At 47.7% G+C, this 13,050-nt stretch overlaps 4 protein-coding genes across 4 annotated transcripts; 1 reads left to right on the top strand and 3 right to left on the bottom strand.

The window, feature by feature from the left end:
• Window positions 1-387: 387 nt before the first annotated feature.
• Window positions 388-2,634, bottom strand: N7520_006374 (putative DUF21 and CBS domain protein (Mam3); the record flags this gene model as incomplete). The annotated part of the gene is made up of 2 exons (XM_057140308.1): window positions 388-1,414; window positions 1,478-2,634. The coding sequence occupies 2 exons, from the start codon at window positions 2,632-2,634 to the stop codon at window positions 388-390; spliced, it is 2,184 nt and encodes a 727-aa protein (XP_056994314.1).
• A 2,982-nt stretch (window positions 2,635-5,616) lies between these two features.
• On the top strand, window positions 5,617-7,483 carry N7520_006373 (argininosuccinate synthase; the record flags this gene model as incomplete). The annotated part of the gene is made up of 10 exons (XM_057140307.1): window positions 5,617-5,631; window positions 5,757-5,799; window positions 5,856-5,897; window positions 5,958-5,978; window positions 6,034-6,177; window positions 6,238-6,290; window positions 6,368-6,856; window positions 6,910-6,989; window positions 7,039-7,114; window positions 7,196-7,483. The coding sequence occupies 10 exons, from the start codon at window positions 5,617-5,619 to the stop codon at window positions 7,481-7,483; spliced, it is 1,251 nt and encodes a 416-aa protein (XP_056994313.1).
• Window positions 7,484-7,818: 335 nt separating this feature from the next.
• On the bottom strand, window positions 7,819-9,443 carry N7520_006372 (putative salicylate hydroxylase; the record flags this gene model as incomplete). Its single annotated transcript, XM_057140306.1, has 7 exons — window positions 7,819-7,859; window positions 7,908-8,236; window positions 8,287-9,025; window positions 9,076-9,133; window positions 9,197-9,273; window positions 9,340-9,344; window positions 9,397-9,443. 7 exons carry the CDS (start codon window positions 9,441-9,443, stop codon window positions 7,819-7,821), a joined length of 1,296 nt encoding a protein of 431 aa, XP_056994312.1.
• Window positions 9,444-10,456: 1,013 nt separating this feature from the next.
• On the bottom strand, window positions 10,457-12,008 carry N7520_006371 (cytochrome P450; the record flags this gene model as incomplete). Its single annotated transcript, XM_057140305.1, has 4 exons — window positions 10,457-10,631; window positions 10,705-11,012; window positions 11,089-11,546; window positions 11,645-12,008. 4 exons carry the CDS (start codon window positions 12,006-12,008, stop codon window positions 10,457-10,459), a joined length of 1,305 nt encoding a protein of 434 aa, XP_056994311.1.
• Between the last annotated feature and the right edge of the window lie 1,042 nt (window positions 12,009-13,050).

The following is a 13,050-nucleotide window of genomic DNA, read 5'->3' as shown; positions in this document are numbered from 1 at the left end:
CCTATTTCAAGTTCAATAACCTTGGAAGTTATGGGGAAAACATTGAAGAGGCAAATGTGCATAACGCATGTGCATGACGAACAGTTTCTTTTCAAAACCGCTCTTCACATATCTTGTTCCCTTGATCCCATTTTGTAAGGTTGGTAACCTCGCTTGTTATTATAAAATGTACTGTACCTTGGTAGCTAAGTAGTAAAGAGAAGCAATGCACGTCCTGATCGGTGTCCTAGTAAGACATACTATGTGAATCCTTAACTGTATGTAAATCAACAATGCTTTGAATGGCAAAGAGAAAATATATATTTATACGTAATACCGAACATTTAAGTGACTAGGAAGTAAAAGCTTGCCGGTCAAGGTCTTTACCTATGTAATCCAGGGGGCTCATTATTGGAGAAGAGGCTGATCTTCTCCATTTTTCCCGTCATGTTTGGGATTCTGCCCACGCTTCTTGCGACGACGCCTCTTTTTAACATTGGAATGAGTGTCTGCCGACTCGGAGTCCCCTTGTTTATGAGTGGAGGCGTTTTGATCTTCCTCCTCGGAAGAGCTCATTCCCATTCCTGTTGTATGAAGCACAACCTTGCGGATCCCATTGACATCCACTATCTGCTCAGTGATGCTACCGCTTCTGGCCGGGCCACGGTGGTGATAAACAAAATCCGAGCGTGACTCGGCGGACTTGATACTGTCAGTCTGGCTGCTGTCCTTTTGGGTCGAATCGGAGCGAGGCTGGCCCTCCCATTCTTCGTGAACAGGATCGGGGATTGAGACCTGGGCGAGGTCTTTGAATTGCTGGGAACTGGTGCTTTTGGTGATAGTATCGTGAGGGGTAATGGTCCCATAGCCGATTTTCAACGCGTAAGCGCCATCCTTCGCCTCCATTCCAGGGCTAACAAGGCCTGCACCAATGCCCCCTTGGTAACCAATGGAAGGAACATGAGCCTGGGACTCAGATGTACTTTGACCGGATTCAAAGTCCGTCTGGGCCGAGCGGGAAGGTGAAGTACCACTGCGTTTGATTTTCACGGATTGGTAACGGGTTTGGCGTGGTCGACTCGCCAGGTTAGAAGGACCCAGATGTTTCAAATGTTCTCGAATTTCATCAGTGGCCCCTCTCTGGGTGACCCAGTGGTCTTGTGAGTCTTTGCTGTTGTCACCCGCATGCTTGCGTAACTGGAACCGAAGAGGAGGCGCTTCGACGGAGCTACGACGACGAGCGAGATCGGAGAGATGTGGATCAGAAGAGTTTATGGTGCCATCTTCATCAATCTGCTCTCCATCGACAACCGAAGTCCCCATAGGAAGTGCTTCCACGATTTTCCCTTTGGGTACTCGAGATTTTGGTGCAGGGGCCATGCGACGGATGGCCTTGTGTACGTCAATGAACACGTCAGACTCATCAATGATTTCTCTGGAGCCAAAGTCAGTTAAATGCAATCAATTGGGATGGGGTCGGATTGAATGTGCAACGTACTCTCCAATCAATTCTTCAATCACATCTTCCAGAGTGACCACTCCGAGGGCACCTCGGTCTTCACTAGGATATTCCGACACCAGGACCATGTGAGATTTCCCTTCTTGGAAAAAGTTGACAATATCAAGACAGGAGGTTTCAGGTCGGGTCTCGGGCAGTGTAGCCAGAGCAAAATCGCGAACACGCTTGCAATCTTCAGGATCGTAGGTGATGAGCATCTTTACAAGGAGCATTCCAACAAAGTTCAATTGGTTGTCGGGTGCATGGATTGGGATTCGAGAGTATCCTTGGGAGAGAATGACATCCATGGTGCGTTCATCCAACACAGTGTCTGCAGACATAGTGAAGACATCTTCCATTGGCGTCATGATGCTTCCAACTGATTTTTCTTTCAAATCCAGTACAGCACTGATGATTGTGACTTCATCGGAAGTGAGTTGCTCCCCAGCTTCACCCAAAGTTCTGTGAAGAGTGACGAGAGTCTTCAATCCAGCTTTTTTGTAGATGGTCCCGTGGTCCTCGCCGAGTAGTTTGTCCAGCAATTTTGCAACTGGCCAAGCGACCGGGGACATGACATACATCAGAACTAGAACACACGGTGCCATCCAGGCTCCGATTGGCAGACCATAACGAACACAGATTGATTGGGGGACAACCTCGCCGAAGATAACAATCAATGCGGTACTTCCCAGGACGGCCGGCCATCCGCCACCGAGGGTCCGATCAAGGACGATAGGTAAGGTCTCGTTGGTGATCACGTTGCTGAGTAGGAGGGTCACCAGTACCCAATGTTTCCCACGCTTCAGAAGGTTCAGAACACTGCCCGCATATTTCTTCTCCGATTCCTCGCCAGATGTGTGGATCACTTGGAGATACACTTCATCCTGTCCCATCAACGCAATTGTGAGTCCCGCGAAGGCCCCGCCACTGAGGACAAGGGCCGCCGAGATTCCCAGGTACAGCCATAGGCTCGGGTCGCTAGGATCTTTCGGAGTTTCGGTGTCATGAGAGCTGGTGGAGGTCGAAAATAAGGGCGCAGCTGATGTAAGGGGTAGATGGAAAATTGCGAGAAATATACATTTAGCCAATCCTAGCACCATGGAGCGGGCGGCGAAAAGAGAGGTCGACGATGCACGATTCATCACCACTGAGGTCATCACCAGACCACGGCCGCGCGAGGGGAAAATGGGAGAGGGTGGGCAAAAAAAGTTTGCAGATTTATGATTAATCTAGCTCCAACTAGTACATCGCTGTGATGTGAGATGGGATGTAAGCGCAAATGACGCAACGTGGGAAATCAAGACAGGGAAGGAGGGAGAATGGCAGGAACGGGGCCAAAATTCCGATGTGGAAAGGCGAAGTATGAGAACTGGATATAAGAGGACGTAAGTGGCTCGGATGCGACGAAACAAATGACGATTGAGAGGTGGAACCTTAGCGGCACCTGGTGTATTTTGAAGCGAAAAGCCGATCGAGACGGTCTGGAGGAATTGGGTTTTAGGGAAGAGCCGTCGACACCTGACATTTGCGGCCAAAAGACCCCACAATTCTCTATCGTATCCACCGCTTTTGGTTTATCGTACTGCGGAGTACTCCGTGTACTCCGTGCTCCGTACAATTAAACCAAGCCTGCTAAGATAATTGAGTGATAGCTTTTTTAGTACTGTGTATTCAAGCAGCCCAGTTTTCAGATAGAGTATCAGTGGCTACTACGCGATTCTTATTCATTCTGATGACCTTCCTGACGAGCTCAAGGTCTTGTTTTTCATCCCAAGACCCTTGTCTTCGAACCCTCCCTTGTTTGCTTCCATGTCTACTATCTGTAGCTCTTTCCGTTTGGGTCAGACACTAATATTCCTTATCCTTGCTGGCATTCAGATATTTCAGCTGCCTAGGAAAAGTAGGCACCAGAGAGATAGGCTTGCCACTCTCTCCTCTTTTCTTTTTTTTCAAAGAAATACTGTCGGCCTTGATCTTTATAGTAAACTCTAACCGAACGCCATTGCAATTTCTTCGGATGGCATGAAGACCTGTTTGGAGATGACAGTTCCTCGTATTTCAAAGTTGACAATCTGCTCGGAGGCAGGATACTGCAAAAGCCATAGGGATAAGAATCACACCAGACATTATGTTAGCTACCTATACACAGGAGCTTAAGTCAGGTATGTCCCATGGCTCAGTCATGTTTCTATATAGACTAACATGCACTTTTAACGTCTCGTATATCTCCTAAGGTGCTTACCACAGTGCCTACAGCAGAGCCTCCCGGAATCTATGCGCTTTAACTACATATTAATATGCTAGAGAAATATATCAGAAACTATAAAGAAGTTTTGAAAGAGATTATAAATAATGGTGGTACTTAACTCGAAGCCATCGATGTGTACATAGGAGAAAGAATTATTCCCAATCGGACCTTAGAATATATAGTCAGGGCACATTACTATCAAAGCTAGTATGTACGTTTAACAGCTATACTCTTCACCTTCCGAAGTTCCCTTTCGTAATTTTGCACCTTCACAACACTCCACGCTTTGCAATGCTTCTGCCTTTTCATACCATACCTAGGTATTTCCGTGTCATCAATCGAGAGAATATGGTACACTAATGAGAGAGCGAGCTTATTTATTGTGTGAAAAGCATAGACGATATTGATTGGAAGAGCGGATAATTCAAATGTGTTACTCCTTTACATCTGGTATGACGTCTGGTGAGGTAGTTAAGCTTTGCGGCCCGGGAGTGTGGGTGGGCCTTAGCCGCTGCCAGCCGAGAACGGCATGCCGAGTACTCTCAAGGGGTTTCTTGACGCCGACGTAGAAGGGTTAGTGATAGAAAAAATGCGTCTCACAAATTCTGTCCAAAATTACTACCCGCTAAAGGTTGATTCTATCATGTTCTGTTCAACTGCTGATTTTACCGCCAATCTTGTTGTCGTACTTGATATGTGTGTATAAGTAACGGCTATGCACCTGGGAACCTGGGTATCTCAGTTGAGGAAAGTTTTGGGCGTGTTAAACAGAAACTTCTACTACCATAGGTAGCTATCCTGGGCCCTGGCTATCTGAATGCCCTGCTATTGCTGTTCAGCTCCGTGTTTAATAGTTCATGGTTATCTGATTTTCATAGATTCGATTCAACTATCCAACTTTAACCTTCAATATATTTTAAGCACAGGTTTGCTTTAATAACTGTCGATTCGGGTCGGTCCAAATGCAACCGTCTTGTTATTTCAAGTCTGTCGTTATGGTGGCGTCCAAATGACCCAGAGTTATTAGTCACTTGGATTATTTAATGCTATCAAGATTGTTGTGACGCTAGCTAAATTGCGGATAGTTAAACCAATTAGTTTCCCTGGTGAATAGGCCTACTAGCACGAACGTGGCTTCCAGGCTCGACGGCCATATTTGTACATATAATAACCATTCCAAACACTAGAGATGCACCATAGATGAGTTCACTCGCAGAGACTAGAATTTCAAAACAACAGAGAGGGCTGATTTTTCGCACCTTTCAGTAAATCGCCTTGGGGAATAGGATGCTCGATAGGGAACTCGAAAAACTTTACCACCGTCCATACATTCTTGTGCAAACAAGACAAACAACGTCGAAAATTTGGAACCGTCAACGGCCTATGACATAGGAACGTGTTAGACCCTTAATACTCTGTCTATTTAATGAGATATGTCCACCCATCCCGACCTAGTTAGTTGAGCTGTAACAGGCCACACCTGGGCAAAAGTGATTACGTCGATATCATTCAGGATCGGCCGTAAAAATAGCAAGTCTCAGCTTAAGGGTAGCTTGATACATGTAGCTCAGGTGAAAGGAAAACATCTTTTGGGCATGAGATATAAACAAGACTGGTAACTATCTGCGGTAGTTCATGGCGATTGTAGTACTTAGTATGCCCATGTCGAAGCTATTCGCTGGTGAAACAATAGCGGCTTCCAAGGTTGTTTGTGTGCGGTCATCTCTTATCGTGGCGGGGCTTATCGGCCGGTGTCGGCGCCAAGAGGCGTGACTTCCCCGGCCCGCACCAAAATCCGCCTTTTTTCGAATGACTCAATCTCCGATCTTCTTCAATTCATTATCTCCCACAGTTTGACGATTCCCCAATTCGAATCTCTACATCATTCAAAATGGCACAGGGAAAGGTATGTCCACTCAATTGAGGCGAGTATAGCTGTGGGTAGCATACCCACCCCTAGACCGCCACTTTCATCCCACTCTCTACTCTTCAATTGCTTTAGCGGCACCAACTGACCCATTATCCAAACAGGTTTGTCTGGCTTACTCCGGTGGTCTCGACACCAGCTGTATCCGTACGAGTTTTTGCCCCTGGCATCCTTCAATGACAGTCACTGATCGGTAATCCCAGTCAAATACCTTATCGAGGAGGGCTATGAGGTCGTGTGTTTCAGTAAGTACAGCTCTATAATTGAAGGCTCTAACCAAAGACGGAATGCTAACTATCTCAAAGTGGCCGATGTTGGCCAGGAAGGTACAGTCTAAGTTGATCCGAACGCTGCGACCATACAACTAAACGACTTCCACAGAGGACTTCGAGGCTGCCCGCGAGAAGGCTTTGAAGATCGGTGCCCTCAAGTGTGAGATCGTTGATCTCCGCCGTGAGTTCATTGAGGAGCTTTGCTTCCCCGCCATTGCTTGCAATGCCGTCTACGAGAACGTCTACCTGCTCGGTATGTTACGCCCGTCGGTACTCGCTCAATGATTGGTCCTCATACTGATTATGACCAAAGGTACCTCCCTGGCGCGCCCTGTGATCGCCCGTGCCCAGATTGATGTCGCCAAGGTACGTGGGATAGGAATGGAATGCGATGGTATATATAGATATATGAACATTGTGTCTAATGCCGGTGTTATCATTAGCGCGAGGGCTGCTTTGCTGTCTCCCACGGCTGCACTGGAAAGGGTAACGACCAGGTCCGTTTCGAGCTTGCGTTCTACGCTCTCGAGCCTAAGATCAAGGTTATCGCCCCGTGGCGTGACCCTATCTTCTACGAGCGCTTTGCTGGCCGTAACGACCTTCTGGCCTATGCCGCCGAGAAGGGCATCCCCGTCACTTCCACCAAGTCCAAGCCCTGGAGCATGGATGAGAACCTGGCCCATTGCTCTTACGAGGCCGGTATCCTGGAGGACCCCGACACCACTCCCCCTACCGACATGTGGAAGTTGACCCAGGACCCCTTGACCGCTCCCGACCAGCCTGAGGACTTCACCCTTCACTTCGAGAAGGGTGTTCCTGTCAAGCTGGAGTTCACCGAGAACGGCCAGAAGAAGGCTGTCACTGACTCCGTTGATGTCTTCCTGACCGCCAACGCTATTGCTCGTCGCCACGGAGTTGGCCGTATCGATATCGTAAGCCACCCATTTTGGATATCAAACATTACCCTTACTAACAACCCAATCAGGTTGAGAACCGCTTCATCGGCATCAAGTCCCGTGGTTGTTACGAGACTCCTGGTCTTACCTGCCTGCGCACTGCTCACATGTAAGCTCCCTGCATACCAATACTCATACAATTTGCTAATCCATTGAAGTGACCTCGAGGGTCTTGTGATGGACCGTGAGGTCCGTGCTCTCCGTGACCAGTTCGTCACCTTCAACTACTCCAAGGTCAGTACTAATATACCCTTCACCGTTGACTCTTGATTTCATCCCATTTTGTTGCGATTGCGATTGCTGACGAGTTTGCAGCTCCTCTACAACGGTTTGTACTTCTCCCCCGAGCGCGAGTTCCTCGAGTCCTCCATTACTGCTTCCCAGAAGTCCGTCAACGGCCAGGTTCGCTGCCGTGCCTACAAGGGCAGCGTCTCCGTTCTGGGTCGCTCTTCCGAGACTGAGAAGCTGTACGATATGACCGAGTCTAGCATGGACGAGATCGGTGACTTCTCCCCTGCTGAGACTACTGGCTTCATCACCGTGTCTGCTATCCGCTTGAAGAAGTACGGTCAGGCTAAGACCGCCGCTGGCGAGAAGATGTAAATTGTTCTCAAGCACAAAAATTCTTTCCTGCCCGATTGGGGCAATTGGAATCGAAAGGTCATGTGTTAAACATCACTGGTTCCTTCTGAGCGATAATACTTGGGCTCGCTTAATGTTAACCGCTCCCGATGTATATTGGAATGGTTTCCCAATTTGAATGATTGTATGATGAGATAGAAAAAGTTGCAATTATGGGATTAGCACAAAATACCCCCGCTCTCTGTGTATCGTATGTAATTTCTATCCACCGTAGATATGAGGATTACATTTTTAAGCGCAATATCTCATGAAAGGAAATCTTGGGATCCGGTTGCCGTTAAATAGAACAAGACCCTCTAGAGACTGGCGTTTACCTTAGTCTCACTCGTTCCCGCTTCTAGACAAGTTAGCATTCATTGGGCAATATCAAATGGTAATGACCTACTCTTCCACTCATCCAAGGCTGCCTGCTCTGCATCCCAACCCCACAGAAATTTTTGTGTCTCACGATCAGACCATTTGTCTGGGTTGGTGCCAGTAGCCGCCGCGAGGAATTGCTTGTCACGAGCGATTTGCTCAGGTCCATCTGGGAAATGCAACGCGATGCGATTTTCAGAGCCTGATGCCTGTACGGTCTCTGCTCGTTGTTTCCTGGACTTTTCATATACCTGCAGTGCACGAGGGATTTCATGACGGGTGGTAATAGTCGACAAAAGAACACCCAGTGCCGCCGCATCCTCCACTGCTTGTGCCGCGCCTTGGGCAACATAAGGGCTGAGTTCGGTTAGCATCGCACCAACAAAGGGACGCAGATTTCAACATACAGCATTGGGTGACACGCATCGCCAAGCATCGCCACTGATCCCCGAATCCAAGTTTTGAGAGGGCGATGCAGACACAGTTTCCACTCAAGGACTTCGTCATCCTCCACCAAGTCAATCATTTTCCTCACTTTCGGATCCCATCCTTGATAGTTGTCAACCATGGCTTGCTTTGAACCTTTGGTTGTCCATGACTCTTCGACCTCTTGGCGATCTGGGTGCAAAAGAACGATGTTATACAGCTCGTGGTTGCGCACGGGGTATGCGATAATGTGACGCTCGGGACCCAGCCAGCGAGTCGCCTGCGGCTCGTCGATCAATTTTTTCAATTCCGGGTCTGCTTCCATAACACTACGAGGAAGCATGATCCGGTATGCAGCGTCTCCAGTTGCAATAGCTTTGATGGAGGAGTCGTTCAACAAGTGATCCCGTACAGTGGATTTGATTCCGTCGGCCCCAATGACAACGTCGCCACGAACCACGTTGCCGTTGGCCAATGTGACTGAAGCAGGGCTGAATTCGACACTGGTCACCATGGAATTCACTCGCAACTCCACGTTCTCTAATTCCAATGCCTTTTCAATCAAGGCGTTGTGCAAATCTGCGCGGTGGATGACCACTTGCTGTCCAAAGGACTTATTGACGGGCATGGTCGCGAGAAGGGAGCCATCCTCCCATCGCCGAATGTGAATATGCTCTAGAGCAACATCTTGAGCGTGGATCAAATCCGAGACGCCCCACCCTAGTGTAGGTAAGCATCCACGTACCAGAACCAAGGAGAATTTGACTCACGATCAAATAGTCGCAGCATGTTTGGAGAACCCTGGATTCCAGCTCCCACCTCCATGAGCTATCGTTTATCTATGTTAACAAATAGTGCTCTTATAGTTTTTAAGCTCAGAATAAGACGTACCTTTGGTGCCGCCTCAAGAATGGTGACCCGATGGCCTCGCAAACCTAATGTCAGGGCCGCTGCCATGCCACCAATGCCTTAGATAAGAGTCAGCCATGCCATCCAAGGCCATCGACAATGAATCTAGCGCAGAATAATCATACCGGCCCTGGACGGTGTTAGCAATTCGGCCCTATCTGGTCAATAGCAAGAATTCTTACCCGACAACGATCACGTCCAAAGGACAAATTGCCTGAGGGATATCCATTATAAAAGACTCCAACAGTGAACAGTTTACAGAAGAGGTTCGTTTAATTAGGAATGCAAATCAAGGAGGCTGCAGGGGCTAGTTATTGACAAAAATCGCGTGACGGGGTCTTGACTAAATATACTCCGTACTCGGTGGCCATTTCAGAAAATTATTCCCGAGCTTAGTTGTCCGAAGGTTTGCCGTCCCACCCGTGCCACTATCTTCCGACCAGAACTAAAGCTTCGATTTAATTTTTACTGATAATCTTACCCCTTGGGGGTACGGCTCGTTGATCGGCCACTTGGAGAATGACCCTCTTCTTCTCCACAGACTGGGGTGACGCATGAAAGTTACATGACCATGCGTCTTTTTTGTCCATCGTTTATATCCGGTCTGTGCCAAAACGGCGGCACTTGGCGGCTTGCGGGGCTTTATGTCACAAAGCGCCGGGGATATTCCGGTTCGTCCTAAGTATTCTTCACCACATTCATTCTCGATCTTACTCAGTCTTGGTATCATTACACAGCCATACATGACTATTTGATCAACATTTTTTCCTGCTTTTGTGGCGTGTATTCGAATGTCCGAGAGTACTAATTAACAAAGTGAGAGGTGTGGGCTCCACAGATTTTTTTTCCTGGAGTTTTTACTGGAGAAAACGGTGTCTGTTCGGCTTTTTTTCTACCCTTCATCTGCCGAAACAACCAACTCAAGTCACGCCCCTATCTCCGCATCTCACTAAACCTTGATACATATCTTTGAGACTTCCATGGCGCGGACCCACGTCTTGTTACCTTCCCCACACTTGATCTTGAATCTATGTCGGCAGATTTCAACTTCAATCAATGCCGACTACAGGGTTGCGCAATAGTTCTATGGCTCAATTCAAACATTTTCATTGATCACTTCGGATTAGCTTGTGTAAACTCCGATCTCCGGCATGCTAGGAGTACATCCACGGAACATTCCTGAACTAACTGACTTGTAGGTTTCTAAGGCAACTCATCATAGATTCCTCGCGTGAAATGGACCTACTGGAGTTTTTCCATGCCATAATACGTGCTCATACGATACTTCGTTTCACCGTCGTATTCTGACAGGTCTTGCAATGCTTGTTGACCCTCTCTTTCAATAGTGGCACTGATCTCTGAGCTGCGAGGTGTAATTTGGCATTTGAATGGATTCGGTCTCATGTTCAGGCCGTTGCTGAATCGCACACGGGACATACCGGACGATCAGTTCACCATAGATTAAGACAAAACACAGGAAGAATACTTACGTGAAATCAAAGATATCCACATTCACCTCTTTTCCCTGCTCGTCCAGGGCTTTCTCAATATTGAATCCCCAGAGTAGGCGTGCAATTGTGATGAAGGTCCCCTGTTCCGCCAACCCCTGTCCACTACATACTCGCCGTCCCCATCCGAAAGTCATGTGGCCCTTTTCACTGGGAAATGGACGCGATTCCGCACTCCCCTTGATCCACCGATCAGGGTGAAAACGATCTGGATCCGGAAACTCTCGTTCATGACGATGAATGGCCCACACATTTCCTTGGACCCAAGTGCCTCTTGGTATCAACCAACCCTAAATCCATCGTATCAGCTCATTGATCTTTGCAACTGCCCGATTCAGGTGTCTCGGTCGAGGCTTGCCCTATTACCTTGTAGTGATCGTCTTTGATCGGCGCATGTGGCTGCCCTCCAATAATAGCCACAGATCTCCACCGAAAGACCTCTTTCATCAGCGCCTTCACGTATGGCAGGTCGGGTTCGTCCTCAAAAGTCGGGCTCCGGTGTGGTCCCACCACGCGATCAAGTTCTTCCCTTGCTTTTCTCAACGCTTCTGGGTATGCACAGCACGCTAGAACAAATGTCACAAGCGTTGAGCTGGAAGTGTCGCTACCTGCTCCGAAAAGATTCCCCGAGAGCGAAGATATTTCCATTCTTGAAAGGCCATGCTTCGGCGCTTCGTCAAATACCTTCTTTGCATAGCATTGCCCTTTTCTTTCACTTGTCGCGGCTTCTTCGGCCAGGGCATAGAAGAAGGGTCTACCACGGCTCTGGCCTTGACCTAGACCATGCTTCCAGGGTGCCATCCAATTTGGAAACTTGGCAAGAACTAGCCGTATGTCAGCTCTGACATTCTTTTGATAGCGATAATCCAAGTTGGAAGAGCACAAAATAAAATATTGCGCAACAATATTCTCGGATACTTACAAGGGAACGATTCCATCAGCATGGGAAACGTCTTGCCAGGTACATTCAACTCAGCCGCGCGTTGCATAAGTGCAATCACCTCCGTGATGATCGGATCTGTGAATGTAGCAACCCGTCTGCCAAACCCGATTATGGAAACTACACTCGTCGCATAGCGCTCGAAATGCTTGACATATTCCTCTGGCTCGCGTAAAAGATCAAATGCAACTACTTTGCTTTCGTCATTCTGGAAACCGCGATAATTCCGAACTTGTTGCAGGCCGACTCCCATATGAGTAAGCTTTCTGTGCAGACGCCAGCGATCCCCATAATACATGTTGACCATGTTTGACTGGCCGGCTCCAAGTTCGCTGAAAACGACCATGCGTGGCCTTGAGGCATAAATTGCGGCTCTTTTGTCTAGAAGCTCACTGGCTGCCCATGCGTCACAGATCCAGATTGTAGGTCGTCGGCCGGTCCAAAAGGTGATCATGGGAGTTTGGTATTTTTTTGCCAACCGTTCAAAGTATATCCAAGGTTTATTGGCTGGCAGTAGATGTGTATTTCCAATCAGAGGAAGTGGGAATGGACCCGGAGGCTGTATATATTGTTTCATGGTTAGATGCCACCTCAGGTCATGTCGGTTGACCACTTCGATCTCTGAACAGCATTCATACACTCACCATTCTGTAGTGCAAATAAACCATGTAGCCGTAGTCTATCGAGAGTATCAAGCCAAGAATAAGCAACCCCCAAAATGCTAAAGACAAGTTCATTATGTATTCTCTTGGGTGACTTGGTGGTACTCGCTGGATATTGGCCAGCGCCAAAAGCTTTCCGGTCTTCTCCACGAACATATCAATTTGAGTCAGTATGTAGCTGAGTCAGAGAGTACATATGTCAATAGTGACATGATCCAGATGGGATCTAGTATATATATCCAAACATTGGAACTCAGCCCCCACTTGCAAATGTGGGCGCCTGGATATGTGCATATGCACTTACTAGACTAACTCCAACATTTCACACTGGGTAATCTAGATCTTCCAAGGTTCTAACGTCACCTCTAGCTTGTGTTTGGAATCCAATATGAACTGACCCCACCAGTAGAGTACTGTACATGCGGAGAAACATATACATACAGGGTTCATCCTGGCGGGGTATCATCGGCATTTGAATACAATCAAAGGCTGGTAGAATCAGAAATATCCCATTGAGTGAAAAGTAGCTCGCCCCACATCATAAAAATTTGGAAACCCGGCAGAGTATTCAAAATCACTGCCGGCTTAGCCTTTCAACTTGAGAATTTATGACGCTCCATACTCCCCATTCAAATAATAATTACATCTGTAATATTGAAGGTAGGGAGGTCACATTTGCATGCCATGAATTGGATTGGCTATGGTCCAAGGACATGGCATTTTAAA

The sequence above is a fragment of the Penicillium odoratum genome (assembly GCF_028828045.1).
Source record: "Penicillium odoratum strain IBT 22623 chromosome Unknown utg000005l_segment0_segment0, whole genome shotgun sequence".
In the NCBI taxonomy this organism is placed as follows: Eukaryota; Fungi; Ascomycota; class Eurotiomycetes; order Eurotiales; family Aspergillaceae; genus Penicillium; species Penicillium odoratum.
Note: the sequence above shows the minus strand (reverse complement) of the source record. Positions and strands in the feature narration are given on the sequence as shown.